General features: G+C 55.1%; 1 protein-coding gene across 1 annotated transcript; it reads right to left on the bottom strand.

Moving 5' to 3' along the window:
- Positions 1–5,097: 5,097 nt before the first annotated feature.
- On the bottom strand, positions 5,098–6,090 carry E0L32_004687 (uncharacterized protein; the record flags this gene model as incomplete). Its single annotated transcript, XM_031139126.1, has 1 exon — positions 5,098–6,090. One exon carries the CDS (start codon positions 6,088–6,090, stop codon positions 5,098–5,100), a length of 993 nt encoding a protein of 330 aa, XP_030996840.1.
- Positions 6,091–23,867: the final 17,777 nt, after the last annotated feature.

The following is a 23,867-nucleotide window of genomic DNA, read 5'->3' as shown; positions in this document are numbered from 1 at the left end:
TGAGAGGACATAGGCACAGATATTCAAGGGGGATTGCCCAAGAAGACTGAACTCGGCGGGGATTGATGATCATAGCGTCATGCAGCTCTTCCAAGATCTCATTGACGTCTCTGCCATGCCCATAGCAGTCGGGCATTCTCCCTGGAGCCAAGAAGCCCCCGAGCCCAGGGAGGACACGCTGTGACTGGCGGATGCACTGTCCCCGTCAATTGGCGTTTCGTGGGCGCCGGTGAGGAGCATTAGTGGACCGTCCTGCTGGTACGGCGAGCTACCACTGTAGATCACCGTTTGTCTGTGATGAAAGCTCAGATGTCGGTGGGTCGAACGGAGGGGTGTGGGTGGGTGTTTTGTTCAACCAGACCAGCTCAGCAAGCCGATCGAACGAAGTGGGAAGAATGTCTGAGATCTTACAAAGTTAGTGGGCGCATTTCGGAAGCAGAAGGGATATCAAAACCATTTCTGCGGGCGGCAGGGCCCTCTTCGGTTGACCACCCTTCACAATGTGATCCGTGCAAGTCTTGAGGGTCGTGGAGATCATCGCAATACATAGAGACACCCATGTTGCGATCGGTCAAGCTGGGATTGGTATCTGGTTAGCTCCGGTGATTGTCACCTCGAGAAATTAAAGAGTAAATCTCACGCTTTGCAACTGTTGCTCCCCGAACGAGCCCTTGACTCAAGTCTCTTAGAAAACCAACCTTAGAGTAGGTACCTGGCGAGACTATCTGGTCCGCTGCCGCCCTAGTGGAGCTGTCCCCGCACGAGGGCCGTTGCAACGGGGCTGCCGTCGCTGGAGACGCGGTTAGTCCGGCAGGTCTAACGTGGTTGTGGGAATGGCAAGAGACCAGTCGGAAGCAAATTAGGCCGAAGCAATCCCACAGCATATTGCTGATGAAGTTACGACCTTGTCGCTGGGCGGCGTCGTCGTTATTTCGGCGCAAATTCCACTGTCATGTCAATCAATGCCTTTTGCGCCTGTGTTGGCAGATAGCGGGAGGCCCGGGCAGATTGGCTGCAAGGACCAGGGCTGCCCTGGCCGAGATCCATTGATCTGCGCGTTCCCCCAATTGCGGACATGACACAGATCGGCAGCAATCAGAGAGCGACGTGTGTGTGATCGAATATGACAGTGATTCGAGCTGGCAGACGCCCGATGTCACCCCGCCGTCGTGTTCTGTGATCCCATCTGCACGGCAAGCACATCTCCCGACGACGACTACTTGGCAGGATCAATAGATCATTGCCAGTACTTCGTAATACCGGTGATTCTGAGTTATCCGCCGCTTTTTGCCAGGCTGCACCAGCCACTCCCCACCACACAAACGAGGCTTCAGCTGGGCCGGGGTCCCTGAGATTCACCCAACCCACTTTCAGCAGGGGCCTCGTCAGCGACAAAGGTGCGCACACGCCTACTCCGTAGAGAGGGTGCGTCTCATAGGTGAGAACTCGGTGCAAGAAAGGGGAGCCACTTGACTCCGAAACATTTGGCCGGGGTTTTTCGAACACGAGATACATCGCGAGCACTTTTCCGCCCTGCCAATGGACCATGTTGAGCAGCAGCCGTGCCAAGATCGACAGTCTCGAAAAAATTGTTTTCTTTCTTTTGTCCTGTGCGCGATGGGTCGGCTGTGGGCTCGAGGCCCAGCCAGCAGCAAGGAGTGGACTGAACTGTCTTATGGGAAAGTCAAATTGGGGGGGAATTCGTCGAGAGTGTCCTTTTTAGTCTCCCAAATAGCCATGCACGATTTCACTAGACGTGCTCTTTCTCGGCAAGCTATCCGGAACGGGAAAGGGGGCGTCCACTTGTCTCTGGAGGCACCGGCGAATCTGACTGATCGGCTGTGGCCGGCGCCGCTGGGCGTTGTTGGATGTCGTTTGCTGAATAACTGCAATTGAAGCACGATGCTTGAGAGGGAGGGAGGGAGTGGTGCGTTACCTACGTGTCGTTGCAGTGCAGATGCTGGTGGGTGACTTCCATGCTCTGTTCTTTTGCACCGTTGCACCGGTAGGTACCTACTTGTAAATACTGCCCGCCTGCGCCTTCCTGCGCTTTGCGACCAAGTCCCTACCAACTCTGAACAACGACTGGTGGGCAGGTACCTACAAAAGATCCACTGCCCGTTGGGGAATGCGCCAAGCTGATTGGGAAGTTGCGTAGCTGCCGATCCCAGCTGATCCCGCCGTTCCGGGCCTGGCCAAGTGACAGGGGCTCATTCCCTTTTCGGAAGAATCCTGGTGTTAGTCGCCGTTCTATTAGGCCTGCACGACTTCAGCTCCAGAGTGCGGTTGCCTTTCACGGCAATAATCGGTGCAGGGCGCACTCTCGTTGACTCCAGTCGCAAAACGTCTCCAGCTGCTTGACATCATCATGTCCATCCCAGATGCGCCTCCAGGCCCGTCCCTCCACCGCGCGATCTGCTGGTGGAGACAGACCGTTGCGGCCTGCTATCCAAGACAATGGGATTGTCGATATCGTGATAGTCGAAGCCGCATCGAAGGCACATATCTCCATAAAACCGTTTCGATGTATCTGATACCTCGGGCATTCCCACCCCCAAGCCAAACATCTGTGCGTCGCACAGCCTGATCTCCTGTCGCCGGTCTCTCTCTCGGCATCTGGCTAGGCCAAGAGGATGGAAGAAGGACCTTGACCACGCGCCTCATCTACAAGCAGCAAAGGATCATCTATCTTTCTACCAACAACCGTTGCTGTTCAGCTCGCTCCATCCCTGGAGAGGCCGTCCAACATGGTCTGACCCAGCTCCATCCAATATAACGTCGCGTACCAATCAGCTCCTCGATTTGCCCTTCCAGACAGCACTCTTCATCGCATAACGGCCCCTAAAGGGCTGCCTATCATTGGGGTCCTGCTCCGCTCGGAGAGTCCACTCAGAACCTTCTTTCAGCTGCTGCAGCACTGCTTCGCACAGCATGGAGCACCATCGACTCCATCGTGCCCAGATATTCTTCAACCACCGCCATCGTCCATCTGACCGGCTCCCCGTCCTTTCACTCGTACATCTGCCTCTGTTCTCCACCACCGAGACCACCGGTGATGCTTCTCTTGCGCTGAATAGATGTACAGCGGGTGGGGGAGAGGCAGCCTTGTGCGCATCATGGAGCTGCTGGACAGGCACGGCATCCCCACACCTGTCACCACACAACCCGAGAACCCGCGTAATGCACCATTTTCCTGCCGACCGCATCTACTCTCTCCCCCTCTCAGTGCCGCCGTCCGTATTGGACTGCTTCCTGTTTATCGCAAGTCACGCTAATCCTGCAGCACCGCTGGCTGGGCGATTCGCCTGTCCTGCCCAGCCCCCTTGGCTCTCACACCTTGCTTCCAACTGCCATTCAGCGCTCAAAACGTGCTCGTTGACATGGTGGAGGCGCGGGATGGAGACAGGAGGGAATATGTCTTGTCCACACACTCTCGACTCGCCCACGGACAGACCGGTCTAGCTGGCCATATTCTTCACCAGCGAAAAGGACAATTGGGGCGGAGGGGGGTGGGTTAGATTGCTCACTCGGCCGAAACCTTCTCATTAGATAGGCCTTTGCTTCGCAAGGACAGCAAAAACTTTCAGTACTCAGGGCAGGGGGGAGAGGGAGGGCTGCTGATCAGTGACTGACGTGGCTACCCAGGTCGCCGTTCCCATCGGAGTGTCAATGGCAGCGGGACGAACGGGCGCGCGATCGCGGTTCGTGGTCAAGCCCATTCTTTTTTAGTTCCGCGCTCATCCTACCGCTGGTATTCTGTGAAACCTTGTCGGTCCCCCGTGGTCCCTCTATCCGTCTCTGCTGCGTACCATGGCACAGTGTGACAGAAAAAAAAGGGCAGTTGATAACAGCTGTACCTGTGCCTGTGCATATAACGCTCTACGGTACGAGCCAAGACAGGAGTACAACCGGAGTATCACGAGAGGAACTTTCTCTCGACGACCAGAGTAACACCGAGAGACAACGTTTCCAGGGAACGAAAGGGGGAGAAAAATACACTCAGAGACAAAAATAAGGATAGCCATTCCGATTTCCCTCTACCGATAAACCCCCTCCCTCCTCTCCGTATGTGTCATCAGTGTGCCGCTTGCGCGTAGGCTTTCCGTAGATCACCACGGAACGGTGGGAGGAGGGAGAGAGGGTGGGAGGGCGTTTTCGCTGCACAACACCGGTTGGCCCATCCCATCATGTTAGTCTTCTTGCCCAGGGGTTCTTCGGTCTATTTGCTTTTTTTTTTTCCCCTTGTGTTTTGCTCGTTTCGCCGGCCGGGCTATGGCTCACCTCTTTTTTTTTTTTTTTTTTTCTTTTTCCGGTGCTCCATCCACTCACTCGGGACCCGGCAAGCACACCTACAAAAGGTGAAAAAAAGAGGCCGGTGAAAAATGTCTCGCCCATCCACCGCCCACACCCCCCCAAATTCACCGGGGTTGCGGAGCAAGTTTTCAGTGAGAAGGGTGTGCACCGAAGCGAGACTCGGAAGCTGAACTGGTGGTAGAGAGAGCGGAGGTGCTTGAGCATGATATGATGAAGCTGGTCACAATGGCAGGCAGCAGAGTCCTATGGGACCATTTTCTGGTTCGTATTTCTTGGCAGGATTTGTTTCAGCTGGTGTATTCGTAGTTGTGGTAAAGGTGGTAGGTAGGTAGATGAGTAATTATACAGGCGTCGCTTGGTTCTCGTAACTTGGGTGAACAAAGGTACTGCGCTCCTTTGCGGTGCTTTTGAAACACAAAAGCTCAACAGGAAACAGAAAAATCATTATTGGTATCGCCCGCCCAAAAGTAAAGTAGTTGAGAAAAAAAAACCAGTTAAACGCATAAAACGGCCTTCCACCAGTCATACCGCTTTTAACACCTTTAAGCCAGACAGAGTCAAGTACAAACAAGTAATCTGCACAGACTGGAAAAAAAGAACTAGAAGCCCACCCGCCCGGTAAAAGACCGTCCCTTGAATTGCTCCCATTATCATAATACATCAGAATAGTGTCGATGTGGTGTAGTAGTCGGGTTGAGGTTGTTTAAGAAGCGTTCATGTCGTGAAATGTCTCAAAGAAACTGGCCAGGGGCCAGGTCTACCTCTGTTTGAGGTCTTCTTGCTCTACTCGTGGTTGAGCAGCTTCGACAGCTGGCTGTTCCTAGGAACGGGCTGGCCGTTCTCGGAAGTCGTGTCTCGAAGAGGAGGGAGGTTGTTTTGGCCGACGGGTGAGTTGGGCGCCGTAGGGAGCTGTGAGAGAGGGCGGGACATGGGCGATGGCAACTCGTCGTGGTAAGACTGGTAAGACTGCCTGACCTCTTGCTTCACCAGAGGCGGCAGGATCCTTGAGCTAGTGTCCAGGACAGTGCGAGCCATGGTGTCCGGGTGGTGGGAGTAGTAGGGGTAGTGGCCGTTCTGGCTGTCGTAGTTCTTTATGGGCGGCAGTTCAAGGGGAGAAGCGGGATGGGAGTAAGCTTCCCGTGGCGAGGTCGTGTAGCAAGAGCCGTGGTCGGAGACCAGGGAAGGAGCGTCGACGGAGTCGGCGCCTGGAGAGAGGGCAGAGGGGGAAGGAAGAGGTGTCTCGACGCCGAAGCCGCGGTTGAATCCGGGAGTCAGAGGAGGCGGCGCCTGCTGCCTGAAGGGCATGGGCAGCGATCTAGGGATGTCCAGTGTCGGCCTGGAGTAGCGGTGGTGGTGGTGGTGGTGCGTCGTCTCAGGGCGGTACTCCTCGTGGCGGTAGATGGGGGAGCTGCTGGGATGGCTGCCAGACCTGCTGCCCTTGCTGGAGCGCTTTCTCCTGTTTTGGCTGCCGTTCCACCAGTTCTTGACAGCGTTGTCGCTCCTGCCGTTGAGCCTCCTGGCGATCTCGGCCCAGCGCTTTCCAAGGTCGCCGACCAGTCTCTCGATCTCCTCGCCCTCTTCGGCCGAGATGGGCTCGTGGTTCAGAGTAGGCTTCAGGTTCTGGTGGTACCTTTCTCGGCACTGCTTTGGCGTTCGGCTTTGGAGTTGCTGTGCGATGCGGACCCAGTTCAGAGGCCCTTGCTGTTGGACGAGGTTCATGAGAATGCGATCCTCCAACTGCGACCACGGCCCTCTCCTTGCGCTTGCCGTAGACATGATTTCTGGCTGGGTGGCCACTAAACCTGGGCCTTGGTGTTGGGGGTAGTGGGAGAGTATGGTTGGAAGGAGGGGGAAGAGGTGGTGTGTGTTTCTCCAGCAAGGGAAGAGAACAGAGATAGGGAGTGGAAGACGACGATGAGGTTGAGTGAGGTTGATGTCTGCGAGAAGAAGAATGAAGAAGAACAAGAAGAACAAGAAACCCAAAACGTGTTTCAAGTCTATCTAGTACAGACAGGAAAGAAGTGATGGACGTGGTAAAGGTAAGGGTAAGTAAGGCGGGCTGAGGGGCTGATGATATATAAGTGTGCGATCTTAGCTCGCAGGAAAGCATGGGCAGTACCGACGGGGTGTTATATGGTGGGCTGTGCGACGTAAGGTATCCAGCAAGAGCGGCAAGCCATGAATCAAACCGCTTTGGTGCAAGCCCTTGACAGGGTAGAGGCAGATCATGTCGAGTCCGGGGTATGCGAATTTGAGGGAATGAATCTGCGGTTGACCTTGGGCTGGCACTTGCTGGGTCTGGGTACCTCTCGAGGTCCTCACCCCCCGAGCGAGTGGGCGTGCGAGTGGATTTTCGGCTTGGCCTTTTTGCAAGGTACCTCACGGAGTACCTGGGACTGTCGACCACGCACGCTAGGGAAACTCGATGCGTTTACCAACTACAAGTACGGACGAGGGACGAGACTAGCCTGGGTTGCATGTAGCGAGGTACCTGCTCTGCGACGGAGCAGCAGCAGGCTGTGAGGTATGATGTGCCAATACGGGTGTGGGTGTAGGTGCAGCAGGTGTGTGGTTTCTTGGGTTATGATGGACATGGGGGGTGGTTGTGGGCGTGTGGTGTGTGGACAGGGGACGTGGAACCGACAAGGGAGGTTCCAACAATGGGCAATGGGGCCAGACAAGGGCCCCAGGGGCCCAGGAGGCGGGCTGGCTAGAGCGCCTATCCCCTGTCTGTGGGTCTGTAGCCCACCCCCTGCTAGCGGGCGACCTGCCCAACTAGGCTTCTCCCACCAAAACTCCCACCAAAATCACTTTTTGATCAAGTATCTTCCCAGAATCGACCCAATTTTCCCCTCAAGTACCACTGCCCTCAATAGCTTGACACGCCTGGCACGCCCTGAGATCTTGCTTCTGATAGCGATTCTGATAGCAATCTGAGGGTGATTTAAGACCTATTAGATAGCGATCTGAAGTCTCTAATAGTAAAGAGCCAGTAATTAAGGTGTCTAAGTTAGATTTGACGATATTTTGATGTTATATCGATGTCTTGTACCACCAGCCTCAATGCAGTATCGTGTTTCTGGCATTGCTGGCCACTAAAAATTAAGTGTGCGGTGATGATGGGGCATATTTGACGGTCTTTTCCCGACTAGGAAGCACTAGCAGGGGGTGGGATACGGACCCACCGACAGGGGATAGGCTCTCTAGCCAGCCCGCCCAGGAGGCTCCCCCCCGGTACCTGTCGACATCCATGCAGGCCTGATGTGAGGCCGGGGTCCCGCCCGTCCTGGTCAAGTCCGGGCAGGCCAAAGTAGCGCGGTACCTACCCTACCTGAAGTTCCATGATCCCCCTCTAGTGAAATGGGTCTCTCACTCGCTCACACTCCGCTCGCTTTCCCATGTCTCTTGTCGTCCAAGTCTGTCTGTCTGTCTCCTCTCCTTCTCGGACGCTGCAGACACACCCACAGACATGCTGCTCCAGGTTGTTACTGCTCGCACGCATCTGGACCGATCTCCTCGAGATGGGGCCCACTCCCTGCCAAGTACCCTAGGCAAGCCTCCGAAGAAAGAGGTAGGTACTTTTAAACTCAGCTCTATATTCCACAAAGCCCACAACCTGACAACTTCCCACGAGGGCCAGGGGGCTAGCCTCGATCTAAGCGATTCCATCAGCATGGCAGAATACGTACAACTACGTTGGGAGTTAGTTTTCCTGGCCAGGGAAACGAGACGAGACGAGACGAGCACGCCTGGCTGGCTGGCTGGTTGGTTGGCCTGTCCGATGAAACCCTGACACTTGCCTCCTCTACTTCGTACCTACTTTACCTAATCTTACCTTGACTTACTTTACATACCTTGCCCATACCACGCAATGGAGAAGGACACACACTTACACTGCCTAACAGGCGCCCACAGCGAGTCTAAAAGGGACTATCTCAATAGACAAGATTTGTGTGAAATTGAGATCGGTGGCACCTCTGACGCCACATGTGCTGAACCCGCCTGAATGTTTAGCCCTTGTCAGAAAAGGGCAGGGATCCCTGCAATCGAGGCAAGATGGTGATTACGTGAACAGTCAACGGGTTCAAGTACACTAAAGTGTGTCGAATTGACTAGAGCCGCCGACCCTACCTTCGTTCGATAGAGAGAGAGAGAGAGAGAGAGAGAGAGAGGCCCACGATGCGAGGTGGCTCTCTAACAAAGAAACGAAGCGAATCCATGGTAGCCCATAAGGTAGGTAGGCAAGATAACTTAAGGTTAGTACTGTGTCTCAGCACTCGGCGCAATTGTGCCGTGACAGTCTTCCCTCGACTGATGCCCAGAGAAGCCCGTCAAAGAAAACTGCTTCGTTCGTGTCTCGAGTCCCCACTCCTTTAGCAAGAGCGATACCTGCCTCCTGTCGCTGGGCTACCTGACCTCGATGCGTGAAGCTAGGCGCGAGACCACGTATAGTTTGGAGCGTAGGGCCGTCTCTTAGTTTCCCAAAGGGAGTCCAGAGGCCCTGGGCCTAGAACCACGGGCGTAAAGAGGAGCCTCCCCGCGAACGATCGAAAAGCGTAAACCAGGAACGGACGGGCCAGCAACGATTCACGTTGGGCCCGCCGTCCGCCGGCGCTTGCGACGGTCTACCATTTTCCATTGGCGAGAGGAGGAGCAGCAGAGAACAGACAGAGAGCACTTGAGAGATAGTGCCCGTCGCGCGGCCGGTTGACTGGCGCACTCTGGAGAGGTCCTTCTAACCCTTTTGAGTAAACGCCCTGTCAAACACAACTCCGCCAAGACACGGGCAGACACGTCCTCAACGTTAAAGCTAGGCCACTGGTGCTTCAACCGCCCACTAAGAAGAAGGCGGCGACGAACAAGGTTCGCTGGAACGTCTGCTCCGTTCTGTAGTCTTGCTGCCTCTTGTTCGTAAGTGGCTTGTGCTGGGGTCAACTGTCACGACAGATCGCGATGATGCCTTAGATAGTCCCGTGGGACCAGCTCCAAACGCCCTCCGAGTCTGCTGAAGGCGAGAAACTCTTCGGCCCTGTTCGGGTCGTGAGACCGTTTGAGCAAGAAGAAGAAGAGAATCTTGTCAACTCCGTTTTTCGCCCCGGCTGCAGATTTCCCTGGGTACTGAGAACGTATGTCCGGAGCTGTGGGGCTGCTCAAGATCGGTCCGTACATGATTTTCATACCCAATCCATTTCTTCCAAGACACCATTGGCTTTTTTAATTGATTATTTTTGGGCCGTTCAATGTTGATGGGAGAAGCGGTGCGGAGAGACACAGAGGCCGCAGGAGAGAAACGAGTCAAGACAAGCGAATACAGGGGTTCGAATCATTGGATCGATCGGATGAGATGAGCGGCAAGATGGGATGGCCAGGGCCAGGGTGGTTGATGGTGTGGTTGGCCGGTTGGCTGCCTGGTGGTGTTGACCACACGCAAGACGCTGGGAGCAAGGCAGGGGTGGGGGTGCATAGGTACCCATCTGTGTAAGTGGCCTCGTTTCTTTGCTTTTTTGGAAGGGCATCTAGAAGGCAAGGAGAAGCAGAGTCAGAGGCGGGAATTCTCAATTACGGGGAGACCATCCACCATCCCCGAGGCAAATATAGAAACGGCATCAAGTTGCGGTGCGAAGCTCACCCAAAAGTCGGCAAACCAGCTTTTCTTTCCAGCCCTTCGCGGCTTAGGAAATGGGGTATCACCGAAAGGGTAGCACTCGCGAGGCTTTACCCGCGTGTGGTCAATTTGGAGATATGCAGCGGCTGAGAAAAGCACAGGCACGCCGTATGTTACCCTGAGAGTTCCAGGTTCTGCATCCCCGGTCGGCGTTTCGAATCCGCGGGACGAATGGCACCAAACCCTGGCAGCCAGTAAGAATGGATGGATGGTGCGATGCTGTAGAAGCACAAAAACACTCGCTCATTCTCAGGGACGACAGGGTCCAGGGACAACCGTCCGTCCGGTAGCAAGGCGTGCAGGATCCCTGCCCGTATTTGCTTTTACCGTTTGATTGCTCACGGACATGCCGACGAGATTCGGTGTGTGCTCTGTACGCAAGACACAATCCACAGGGCTGCTGGGTCCTGAGAGCTCCCCTGCCATCGACAGGGTCAACCTGGCGGCTGTCTCGATAAGGTGGCTTAAAGTTCAGACGGGCGGGAGAAAAGCCACGAGTTGTGCTTGAGTCGCGGACAGCTCCGCACAAGGGCCAGCGATCTCCAGTCGCAATATGAACGCGCCGTTGACAAATTCGAGGATGGATTCACTATAGTCCGTACTGCGCCGCGCCGTACCTACCTACTTAGGTAGTTCACTGTCTGGAAAGGAAAAAGGAAAGTGCTCCGTCAGTGAGCAGGTCATGCCTTCCTACCCTAAAAGAACGCTACTAGGCAAAATCGCCAAACCCTTCTAGGTGCAGCCCTCCGCTAGGTTGATTCACACATCCCACTACAAGCTCTCGTCACCCTCGCTGGCAAGTCCAGCGCAACGCCGCAATGCTGAATTCATTTCAAACCAGGGGGCCTAGAACCAAAGAGCCGCTAGGTTGTCTTGCGGCCGTAAAGGATCCCCCCACTGTCTCGTCTTTGCACTCGCCGCTCTGGGCGCTCACTGCAGGGGACCACGTCTCAGTCACATTAGACTAAAGAACCGACCCTGCCGGACTGGGCGCCGAAGAAAGAAAGGGACGATTCCATTTTCGCACAGAAATGACGGCCATTAGGATGGTGTCGAGCGTTCCATATCCGACTGGGGTGTTACGCAAAGGCCGCCTCGCCCGGGTACGTAGTGCGTCCCCGAGGAGGGGAAGAGGGGTGGGAAGGGCCCGAGCAAGTGGAAAGGCAACGGTCGTGGTGAAGACGGTGCGTCGATAGCGCCGTTGCACCACATGGCCCAGGAACAGGGGGAGTTTGATGGAGGTGTGGTACACAGAGTACGTACTCTTGTTCGAAGCAGAGGGATGAGAGCTGGCCAAGCAGCCAGTCACGCCCATCCAACTCGTCCACCCTCCCGAGCGATGCAAAAGTCAATCTCAACAAACACCAAGTCACAGGGTTACGAAGTATGCACTTGGTACTTGGGTACTCGGAGGATGGCACCAAGGGCCATCCTTGCCCGCTCATGGCCGTGAATCGTGGGTAGAACAAGCCTTCCTATCGGTTCCAGCGGGAGATCCCATCTTTCAGCCCAGCTAGCTGGGAACGAACCCCTACCCGTCCTGCAAACGCTGTCTCTCTGCCTCTCGGGCGACACAGAAAAGACCCAGGTTGTGCTGAATTACAGCAAGCACCGACCATCCTTCTGAGATAGATCGTGGTGTTGCTGGCCCCCCCCACTCCGAAAATTCTCGGGCACAGGGACTCACGCTGCCAGGGTTTCCTTTGGCGGCATTCCCTTTTCGTCCGCGTGCATGGAGACTATCCAGTTCCCGATTTACCTCATGCCGGCCATCCGACTCTCCCATGGAATTCAGCATGTCGGCTCTCAATCTGTCCTCCTTTCTTCGAAGCAAGGGGTCAACCGGATAGTTTCCGGTTGTCTTCTATGGCACGTGGAAGGCGGGAGCAAAAGGCAGACCGATGCGGCCAGACTGCCCTTGAAGAAAGACAAGGAAGAAGTAAAGTTCATTCCTCACTCTCCTTTTGTCTTGGATGGGTGGGAAACCGTCTGATACTAAGCCAACTGGGCGCCCATTGTTGAGGGCAGTGGTTGGAGAACAGCCTGGGCTACCTACTCCATTTGTATCTGCCAAGCTTTTCATGATAGCGGCAGTGGCCGCGAAACGGGCATTCGTCTTGGAATGGATGGTCATCGGCGACAATCTGCGCGACACACCTCCGGCTAGCTCCAACTAGTTATCGTCACCTTGCGCATACCTCCCTTTTCCGTGTTTGTCAAACAATGACCACGAGGCTTGATGGCGCAACCAATACAATGGCTTATTATCGTTGTACACGAACATCCGACGATGGCGTGTCAGAAAACGATGCCAATGTATATGACCAGGGGCGTTCATCGGGTGTACAAATGGTCAAGACCAGGCACGACCAGCCACAAACCGTCGACGTGGGAGCTGTCGAACCAGTCTGGCGGGTTTGAGCTGGCCCTTCAGAAAGCAAATGAAATCGTGCAACGGGAGATGGAGGTCATTTCTCCCTGGTTGGAAAGACGCTCGCGGCTCAACCCTGCCATTCCCGATGGTATCGGTTCCTTTCGACTAAGTTCGGCCACTGCCGATTGTATGCAGACTCACCGACCTGACAGCACCTGTTGCAAATCTCTGCCGGGTCTTGAATCCTCAGCACAGAGGATTGTTCGCATCCTCAAACTTCAAATTACGGTCAACCCCGGGCCAGGACTTTCTCGGCTCGTTCGCCCTTCTTGGGTGTGTCCTGACATGCTTTGGCAACCCCTACCCTGCATGTACGAGCAGCGAAATTCTCCACCCTTCAAAAGGAATGCGTCGCAGAGGCATCTAGGCCATGCCGCCCACGAGGTCGGCGGCCTGGTGTGCTGGCGAGGAGTTGAGAGGCAAAGAAAAAAAGCAAACAAACACTGCTACGAGCACTAGTATCCCACACACCCAGCAACGGCAGATTGCCAATTTCGCTCTAGGTATTGAGAGCCAACTGTCGACTGAACAAATACGCTCCGCAGGTGTGCCATATTGATGGCGTGTCCCAGCACAAAGGTCGGCAGTAGTCTGCCGTTGTGCCCATCCCTGTGCCAAAGCAAGCAAGCAAGCGTTAACATTACCCATGTTGGGTGATCCTCGCGGGTGGCTGCTGACAATCCATCCAGCTGGGACACCTGCGCCCCGGGTAAATGCATTGCCAAGCCAAGGCCTGGTGCCAACAACAGGGCTTCGTTCCGTCGACCACTGAACGGCCTCAGAATATGATTCGCATGACATTTGTTCCCTTCTGAGCAAACGAGATGCACAGGGTTGCCCTCCGAAACGGAACTTCAGCCCTGAAAACCAGGATTCTGATCACCACATACTCCGTGCTGAAGACACGGGTCGTCGCGAGCATCTGGCTGCGTTTTCACAGCCAATGGCGACTGGGAGAATACCTACCTCCTTAGACCAGATAAACAAGCACCACACATCTTCGAATTTATCGACGTTCTTAGGCCGTGCGTCTTCTTCAAGACTAATCCTCGACGTTGGGAGCCGCCGGGAACGCATTAAGCCCGCTGCTGCTGGCATCAAGCCTCGCCCGCGATGGGCCTAAAATTGATCGGCTTGATTAGGCCACTCATTGGTGCTGATGTTAATGAAATGACGCTCTGAAGTGCGCGTCTCTTTGTAATAGCGTCGGCGAGCACCTAGGTGCTAATATCCACTGATGCATTCACCCCGAATAACAGCAGTCACATATAGCCCAGGAAGAGCATCAAACGGTCCACCTGAGCTGAAAGCCAAGGTGCATGAGCGAGCGTCTCGCGATGTCTCAACCAAGGACCGGCAGTCTAGCCGCTGGACATATCATGTCTGATATGATCTGCGGCGAGAATCCTGCGAGGCCTTGGCCAATCCTCTTCATGGCTCACCGTGATGCGATGTGTCAAGAGTATGCCCATCACATCTGAAAAGGTTTGATAGAGGTGACAACGGATCAAGCCGTTCGAATCCTGCCCAAGCTGTGCCAGGGTACTGGGATTCCTTGGTGCCAATAGGAGGCTACACTAAGCATTTGCCGGGACCGTAAAGCACCCCCCACAGATTCGCTTAGCGCCCGTCGTTTACCCTTTTGGGTGACATCGAGGTTTTCTCACTGGAAACAGTTCGTCATGGTGTTGCGATTTCAAAGATCGCCTGTTTGGCTTCTCAGCCTCTCACGCTGGCAACAAGCAACGCGCGTTATTGTTGGGCCATCCTGTAAATTGCATTACAAGTCCGACAGGAGCCCAGAGAGGGAGCGAGAGGGCGCGATAGACAGCTCCCGGGACCAAAGTGTCCGGCCCCTGTCGACCTCTTGACGCAAACCCCTGTTGCGATGGCTCACATGACCTACCAGGATGCGTTTTGGCGCTGGAGCTTGGACAGTACCCTTCACCCCGGGATCTTGGGATGTGTCAAAAAGTCACAACGTTATTTCCGGTGCCCAATCCGGAATCCCGTAATGTCCTTGCGCAGGCGATCATCTCTGATCATCTCAGGCGCCAACAAGGACTGCCCTGTCCGAGCCCACAGAATGTTTGATCAATGTGTATGTTCTCTACCGGAGAGGCTGCACAAAATAAAGCACAGAAACCGTCGGGCTATTTCTTGACCTGCGCCCTGTTTCACGAAAGGCCGCTCGTGTTTGTCTTTGTCACCAGCACTCCCGGAAGGAAGGGCCCTGCAAAGGACATAAACGGCAATATGGGGAACTTCTTTGCGTGGCTGGCCACCTGTCCGCAGCCAGCCAGCCACGAAACAAGCCTGCATCGAGATCGCAAGAGCTAGCCGGCTGTGGCTTGTGCCCGACCGTCTGGTAAGGTGCTGTTGGGGTGGTTTCAGTGGTGCTAGGAAGGACGCAGTGTGGTGGGTTAATCGGCGAGTCGGGGACCAAAACGACTGGACTGTGTGACGGTGGGCGTGAAAAGCAACTTGGCAACTGGGAAACACGGCCTGCGAGCTGGGACGGCAGCCCCTGGCTCGAGGGGTTTCCCCTGTCGAGTGTTCGTCAAGACACGAGGGACAAGGTTCCCAAGCGAGCAAGGGGTACAGGGAACAGGGTTTCAACCACAATCCCCAGGATCAAAAAACCGTTGTCGACAGGTGGGCCCGGGATCTTCGGTGGCGGTCTTGCGTTGCACCGACCACAGGCTGGCGCCTCGCTTTCAAAGCCCTTCTGGGACAAGACAAGCGAGTCTTTTCAGCTCTTGTCGTCCCATGTGGCTTTCCTCTTTAGAGACTGTCCAGCCTTGTCCAGTGGCCGTTATGACATGGCAATAAAATGGCGACGGGGCGAAGCGAATCGATGAGCAGAAGATCCTGCCTAATCATGGCGAATGGATGTGACGGTGAACAATGGAACCCGGTGCAAGCGGCTGACGAAGAGCACTGACTGGCAAGGGTCTCAAGAGTACGGGGCTAACTCGGGGGTTGTCCAGAATGCCAAACGAGGAGGTGCAGGCGAAAAGATTTGCGCAAGAGAATCATGTATCTGCTTGTCGTTTGGTGGTGTTTCGACATGCAGAAAAAAAGACACTGCAGCTTTGACCCCTATTTGCTGCCAAGTCAGGAGGGGACGCACGCCTGGGGTCAAGGGATGCTCCTTGCGCCAAGGCTAGTTCGCTTTCCCTAGGTATCTATTTTCCTTGCTCTTTCCCTGGTTGCCCAACGGAATCCTTTACCCTCTCGATACTACCAAAGAGGACGAGGGAGGCGTGCGTCTCCGCGGACCTGAGTCAAGAAAATGATCTTTTGTGGTTTTCCTCATCCGTCTGGCCGGACTTTTCACCGTATGTTTGACCACAAGGAGGACCGCGCTTCGAGGGCTGCCAGAGCCCCCCAAACCTTGTGTCTGTCGCCAACGGTTGTGGAGATACGCAGAGTGCCATGATGCGATTTTCCGTGGCTCCCCCTGCCCCTCCCCCCTCCTGTCCGCGTGAAGTACATGTTCCTTCTGCATCAGAAAGTCTTGCAGTCTCGGCATCGGTCCTGTTTTGTCTAAGCATGAACTGCATGCGGGGAGGATGTGAGACCTGTCAAGATCGATCTGGACCACTCCATGGAAAAAGTCAGAACACACACCCTTCCACGGCGCAATGGCCGGTGACTGTACCGGCCCTGAGCCCGATTTCGTTGACTGTTTCTTGCAGCCAAAGAGAGTTGCTCACCGCCGCGTCCCGAAGCGAGCATCGCTGTCCGCGGAAAGCCAAAGCACAAAAGGCGTGGATGATTGTGTTGGAGAGCCCAATATTGGCAAATTTGGCCGAGATCCCCAACAAAAGCCCTTTTCGTACGAAGATCAGCCTGACTGAATTACACAGCTCGCTAGCGAAATGTCCACCTAGCTGAATCAGATTCCTTTCACACGAGGAAACACACCGGTTGCTCCCGCCCCCGTTACGGCGGCATGAGACGACGCCTGGCCCACGGTGGGCGGCGCGTCACGATTAAGCCGCAATATGGCTGCGAAAGAAAGTTAATAACAGGCGTTATTACCCCAACGGCCGTAACCGTACTGCCAGATCGATGACGGGCTCATCTACTGCTATCGCCGTCCTAGCGGCAGTGCCGGCGCCCCGACACAGGCGACCGGGCTCCCCCCTGATTCGGCGCAACCTCCACGCCGAGCGAGCCTGTCCCAGGCTCCACCCATCCATGGCATGTCCCAGGTGATCAATTGGCCCGGTCTGGAACCCTGGAGTCGCGAACGGTGAGAGAAATCAAGGGTCTCGCGCACGTCCGCAAACAGAAACAGAGCCGCTCCTGACGCAGGCTGAGAATCCTCTCAGGCGGCCCCGAGTTTCGAAAGAGAGAAGGCATGTAGAGGCACAGCTTCAAGGGACTTTTAACTCTCGTGGTGTGTGGAGTTGTCTCGCTTCTCTAGCTTTTTGAGGCTCTTTGCCCCGAAACAAGACAGCAATGTGGAAGAGCATGTGACTATCGAAACGCTCCGTAAGCGTTCTAGTTAGGTTGGCTTCTCCTGTCAAATGAGGCCTACGAGAGGATCGATTACTACCTATTCAGAGTCCAGCTAGAGAGCACAACTCGCAACCACTAGTTAACCCTCGCACTCAGCCAAGCTCCAGCCCAGCGCCCCCATACTCGTTTTCGGCATGCCCTCTGGCGACTCAGCACTATCGTTTGGGCGATGTTGGAGCCCATGCCCGTCCTGCCAGCCAGTGTTGGTCCTGGGCCTAGCCCCTAGCTCGCCAGCTTGAAAACGCTGCTCAACCAACGCTTGTCAGGCGACAACGCTCATTGGCTTCTTTACGGTGCGGCATGTCTTACTACTGCCCAAGCGTTTGACCGTAGACTCGTGGCGGTGGTCTTGTCTGGAGTGTGCTCCATGTGAGCAAAAGCCACATGGTTTCTAATTCGGGTAATTTCCCTACCCTTACGGAGTACACGATGTTCAGTTCATTACACTCAATCTCCGTGCGCTGGGCCAGACTAACACCGCGACTCAAGATGCGTGTGTACATTTGCATTGTGCAACCTTTTCTCAAAGCGATCGTGATCGTGATTGTGCGCAATGTGCATCCGTTAACTAGGGTCTGGAGCCACCTTTCAGAGGAATGAGGATTTGGGAATTGGGGTAAATCCCTCGTGGATTATGAAGGTCCCTGCATCTACTGCCTACTTACCTCCATATGTTCTGCGTGTTTCTGCTTGACCTGCAGCACGCTGACTAACACCTGAAAAGAACGAGGCTACCATTCAGTAGGAGTTCCTCGACCATGCTTCCAATACAATCAATTCTATGTAGGAACTCCAAGCAAAACCAGCGACTGACTGACTGCTCCGGGTGGCGTTCTCTCGTTTCGGGGCCGAACAAGTACGGGAGCACCAACCGCCTCCGATCGATCTGCCTGGGAGCCCGATCTGCTTTGGGGTTCGACATTTGGCATTTGGCATTTCAGCGAGTAATTCGAGATAGGGCAATGACAAGACAGCGCCATGGCTCCTTTAGCACGCCTGGCAAACCAACGCCCAGCCAACCGGCAGTTGGCAACACGCCAGAACAGCAAAGCAGCGGACCCCTGTCGAGCTGGACTCGGCATCCTTCGAGGCACGCCTTGCCAGACTTGATGTGGTTGACAGAGCCTCCTGCTGTACGTCTCAGACACACTATTCCGCTTGCAGACCAGCCAGACGGCAAACCTTTCCCTCACGGACCTTAGTATGGCAGTATGGCAACACCTTCTCCCGCTAGGGCCAAGACCGGGCCTGAGACACGCGAAGGCAACAGGTACGGAGTAGGTAGGTCCAACAAACGAAACAAGCGAACGTCGAGAACGTAGTGCGAGTTTCCAAAATCGGACATATCTCTCACCACAAAGTCCTGGGTACTTACTCCGTACCTGCTTGCTCGCGGTTCCTAGCGTGCGCTGAGAGAGAGCGGGGACATTGTCCGCAGGAGGGCATCTGCAGGATTTAACAGCAAAGGTTAGTCCGTTGGAACCGTAGCATCAAGCCATGCAACACGAAGTGACATCCCTTCGTTGCAAAGAGGGCCCCAAAGTGCTCGGCAGGGTGATCATGACGACAAGTCCGGAAACTCTATCTTCACCGGGAGAGAAAGGTGAGGAATCGACGAGGTAGGTGAAGGTAGGTCCTGTCGAGGCGGCCATAACACTCGACTTATTACTCCGACGCACCTAAACTATGCCCTACAGCCACGCGAGGAGTGGATAGGTGCCAGGGAACGATCGGCATATTAGCACTTGCTAGGCACATATAGGTGATTGCGTAGGTACGAAGGCCTCTACCAATTTCGTCTTGCATTTCTTGGGGACCCACGAGGGCGAAAACTGCCACCAAGAATAGGTATCTCGGCGAGAAGCCGAAAGACTGAGTGAAGGAACTACTTGATCTAGCAGGTGGTTCTTGGACGCTCTTGATTGTCTGTCCATAGTTGATGCGACGCTCCTCAGGGTCCAAACTAGCTGGTACGGTCGGCAAGGGACGAATGCATGGGTGTCGAAGGGGTCGGGGAGATCGAGAGAGCCAGAGTGAGAATGCTGCGAGATGCAGAGGTAGAGGCAGAGGCAGATGCAGGTATCATCAGCAGGGTTTGCTGGCTGTGACTTGCAGACTTGCAGAGGGTCGCACTTGCCTGCCGACCTACCAGCACCGCACCTACCTATCTAGGCACCCAATGCACCCTACCTACCCTCGGCGTGTCCTGATCAACAACACACATCAATTGCTCCGCTTGCTCCTCCATCCTCGCTCAACTGTTCTTGTATGACGAACATGAAGCCGCCATCAACCATCGCCAGTCAATACCCCTCCGTGTCCTAGACAAAACTTGACAGACCTGTCATCGTCCCAACCACTCGTCTCCCCGCTGCAAGTATCAGGCCATTCGCCCTCGAGCTAGTACATTTGAGCAGTGCCGGTTACCGTTAGTGTTCGGACCGGTCCCTGATACCGTTAGTTCCAGCAGGCAGACCCACGACGTTTGGGCTTGATCTGGAAGAAAGAGGGCTCCCTTGTGTTCCTGAGGGAGCAGACAATGGCACGAGACACCCGCGCCTCGAGCACGCAACTGTTCCAGGTACCTACTTGGCCGGAAGTACCCATTCGTTCTCACATCCACACACGCTGTCACATACCGGACACGCCTAGCGGCCTGCTCCAAGTCTCCCAGAAGCTACCTAGTAGCGAGCGAGTTAACCTCTTCCGTCGAAGAGGCGGGAAGTGTCAATAGCGCAGGTGCCTCTTTGCGGACAAGGCGCCCAAAGTGACAATTTACGGAGTACTGCTCCTACCAGCCGTTGAGCGCAATCAATGGTTCGGGACGGGCACATCGGTCGGCTTCTGGAGATTTTTGTTTGGCGGACGTTGGAAGCGCGACGGAACGAACAACGCTCACCCATAGTTTAGATGCGCCGCCACGCAGCATTGACCAATGCGGGCAGACTCAAATTCGATTTGGCCGACACTACACTTTCGGCCACAGAGACACATCGACCGATAGTGGAGAGGGTTCTGAACGTTGTTCGACAAGCTGTCTGGACCTGTCCGTACCTACGCGTCCCCGAAACAGATACTGAATTGCTTTTGCTCGGAGGATTTGATGACGCAGCGGGCGGGACTTTGGCCGGGACTTAGCGAGGTGCATCGCAGGTCACCCTGCTTCCTGGATCGAGACGCCTTTCTTTCTTCATGCCACCAACCTTCCCCCCTAACCCAGCTAACAAGCTGCCTACTCCAACTTTGTATGCAGGGGGAGAGGGAACTACTCTAGCTGCTGCGTCAGCGCCATCGTCAGCGCGCGTCTTGCGTCGAGTTTGCAAGATTGCGAGGCGCCACCAGCCCAGCTGGCATGGCACGCTGCATGCGTTGGCCCCTGCACTAGAGCAGGCAAAACACGAGGCTTTTCCAGTCTATCGGGTTGTCTAGTGATGGCACTAGAGAAGCACTAACAAAGTCACATTTGCATTCTAGAACGGCTCGAATGCAGGCGTCGTGCGTGTGGGCGAAGCTTGGTGAGGAAACAAGGGGAAACACCCAGCCGCTCCTTGCGAACACGAACATGGAGGGGCGTGTCAACTGGACGAATGCGACCCTTATTAGCGAAGGTGGGAACAAACCGACAGGAAAAGAAAATATCGCATGCCCGGCCATCAAACGCCATTCCTCTGGGGGCTCCTCCTGAGTCCTTGGCCATGTACATGGTTGTACCTCATCTGCATCCAGTCCTGTGCCATGCCAGTCGTCTCGAGTCACACGCTAGAACACAAAGTGGTTGACGATGTCAGGTCAGAGGTATCCGGCCATGCAAAGCCGGCCTGTTCCTTGCAGATGCGACTCTGTCACCCTGTGCGTGACGGGTCAACACCATGGGTCTGTGGTTCACGATGTCTCGCTGCATGCATCGGGCCAATCACCATGCGTCCGATTTGCTGACCACGCCCATACCCTGCGGCTTGTCCAAAATCCACCTGCCGCGGATCATCACACAGGCCATCTTGGCAATGTTTACCAAGTCTGGGATCTGCGGCCTGGCCCGGCCACAACTTGTCCACCACTCGGTGAGGAAGTATCATGGGAAAAAGTAAACAAAACTTCATCCGATCTTGTCTTTTTCTCCACCTCCGCACATATCGAATTCCATCCCTTCTTTCCCAAAGCAGAAAGCTGGGCCGAGATCACTACTCGCTTTAGAGCCCGTTCACCAGTGCAAAGGCCCTACAAGACTACGGCGCGACGCGGCTCGCTAGAGGGCTAGGGAATCCCCTAGGGAGGCTCGATTGAATCCTCTAAGCCCTCTCGAGGCATTGCTAACCTGTGGTAAGTACCCCTCTGCACGAAAGCACCCGTGGCCGGCGCCCCCCTCTAGTTAGACCTTCCCGGCTGGCCTCCCCGTTCCATGCCAGCCATGTGGCAGACAAGGACGGACCAGCGCTAAGCCATGTGAGGTAGATCACCGTTCCCAACCATCCAGCCCCTCGGTGCCACCAACGGGCTTATCCCCTATTTGGCACAGACAGCTCGCACCAGTTCCCGACCATTGGTATTTGCACCACAAGAAATCGAGAGCAGAGAAAGAGGGGCAGCTTAGCCAAGCCAGATGAGGTGTGTTTGTTACTCGCTACTGTCTGGGCACCAAACTCCGCACTTCCAGCCCTGCAGGGGAGAGGGGCTCCGGACCATCAATTTCACAATTCGACTAGCCTTCAACATGGTGGAATGGTCTGGAGGCCATGGCAAGTTGATTGATGCGGCCCCAGCGCGAGGCGAGATGTCCGTTGTCTTTCTGTCACAATTACAGATTGCCTACGGGTCCTCTCTCCATCTGCAGGGTGACATTGGCGATATGAGCCCATGCCCCTCTTCCTCCTGCAGGGCCACCCGGGCTCCAGCGCGCCAAACCCCTTCCGAGGACACGAGACGGCTCTCGGGGGGCCAGCCTTTGGCGACGCCGGACTGTCAAAGTCGGCACTCATCGTGATGATAGACGCCGCAATTGTGCGTCATGGCTAGCTGGAAGCGGCTTTTGATAATCCGAAAGGGGCCACGGGTAGCAGTCGAGGTGGAGAGTGCGACGCCGGTCCCGGCTCCGCGGGTGGGCGCCGAAGCTATCAGATCAGAATTCTGATATTGGCAAACCAACAGTCTCTCGCCAAATGCGCAATGAAGGTCGTTTCCGGAGCGAGCGACGTGCGCTTACGACTGAAAGAGGACCCCATTAGACGAGCACGTCGGATGTCTGTCTCATCATTCTCCCTCTTTGAGAAAAACCTCTGAACCGAACTGGCCGCAAAAGGAATGGGCCTACGGGCACGCATGCATATGCATGCCATGGGCGAGTTCAATTTCGGTGTGGAGACCTCAAATGTCTTGCTCTCTCGAACCGGCGGGGATCAGAAGCGACGAACTGCTGCAATGCGACGTCAAACAAGGTGAGCAGTTCGTCTTGACCTGACCTGCGCGGTAAAGTTCCTGACTGTCGGGCAGTTGACCGCTCCCTCCGGCTCTGCCGTTCCTGCCGCCTGTCTTCAAACTAGCCACTTCTTTTCCTGGAAAAAGAGGAAAAGGACATGAATTCTGGTTTAGGACTTGGGAAATGTGACAAGATGACAAGGTGACACTATGGTTTTAGTTCGCAGGCCCTGCCGACTTCCGATCAGAGACATCATCTTGCGCTCGGGGAAGTAAGCATACGACTTTTTAGCTGTGCTGGTCCGCGGGAACTCCCGACGCCTAGGTTGGAATTGAGGGAATTGTTTACTCTCGAGTCTCCATCCCTTCCCCTCTGGCGCAAGTGTCGATCGCGTATTTGGGGAGGTTGGTGCGAGGGACATAGTTGTCTCCATGGGGAGAGGGGCCTTGGCCAGAGTTGAGCTGAGGGGACCTGGTCCTCATAGCGAGAGAGAGAGAGAGAGAGAGAGAGAAAGAGAGAGAGACTTTGTGGGCTCACATGTCCTTCCTCGCCAGGGAGTGCCCCAATCTCGCCATTGGCATTCGGTTTAACGAAAGAGGGTTGGTTGCCTTGGGCGGAGAGACAGCGGGAATGGGCCGAGGCCAGTGAGTCTGGCGACAGGTGTTGGCCCCTTCGCCTCTCTTGTCTCATGTCTGAGTTTTGCCGGCGCTCTTTGCCATGTGCCTAAGGACTACCTGCTGACCAACTCAGCCATCTTGGCTGGCAGGTAGTTCATTGCGTGCTCTGGCCATGATGCAGTCTACTACGTGGTGTACTACTTGGTGAGCCGAGCCACCTTGTTCTGCGTCTAGTCTACATGTGTGTGTGTGTGTGTGTGTCTGTCCATGTCTATGTAATGACTTCTCTACTGACATTCCGTGGCTGTCAAGCTCGAAGCAAGCCCCCATGCAACAACGGCAAGTCGAGCCTGGCACCTTTCCTCCTTCACAACATGAGACACGTCGTGAGGCATGTCGGGGGGCCCGGCCCGTAGGCCTTGAAGGAATCCGAATGGTCTTCATACACCTGCCACACCTCAGAATGCCGGCGGCCGGGAAAGGTATGGCAACAACGGCTGGGGGGGAGCCACATCGAACCACAAACGCGGGATAGGTACCCAGACCTTGTATGAGACAGGAATGAAGGGCGGGCTTTGCCTCGTGACAGATGAAGTCTGGCGAATACCTAGAGGCTGCAAGAACGCAAGGGTCTCTGGATAGGGCCAGAAGCGTCAACGTGTATGGCGGCAGGTGAAGCCGGTTCTTGCATTGACAACTCGTGGCCGGGGAGTGTCGAAAGATTTCTTGATCGAAAAAGGTTGCCACATTCCATTTGTATCAATGTACGAATTGAGAGACGGGAGACGGGAGAGTTTGACGTGTTTCCATCCTGGGGGTGTTCCTGCTGCTGCACACCATGACGCTTGGAACTGAGATTCGACGACACTCAGGCGAGTACAAGGTTCCTGTGTG

The sequence above is a fragment of the Thyridium curvatum genome (assembly GCF_004353045.1).
Source record: "Thyridium curvatum strain D216 chromosome Unknown NODE_23_length_467585_cov_82.455940, whole genome shotgun sequence".
NCBI lineage: Eukaryota > Fungi > Ascomycota > Sordariomycetes > Thyridiales > Thyridiaceae > Thyridium > Thyridium curvatum.
The sequence above is the reverse complement of the archived record's forward strand: the minus strand, read 5'-3'. Positions and strand labels throughout refer to the sequence as shown.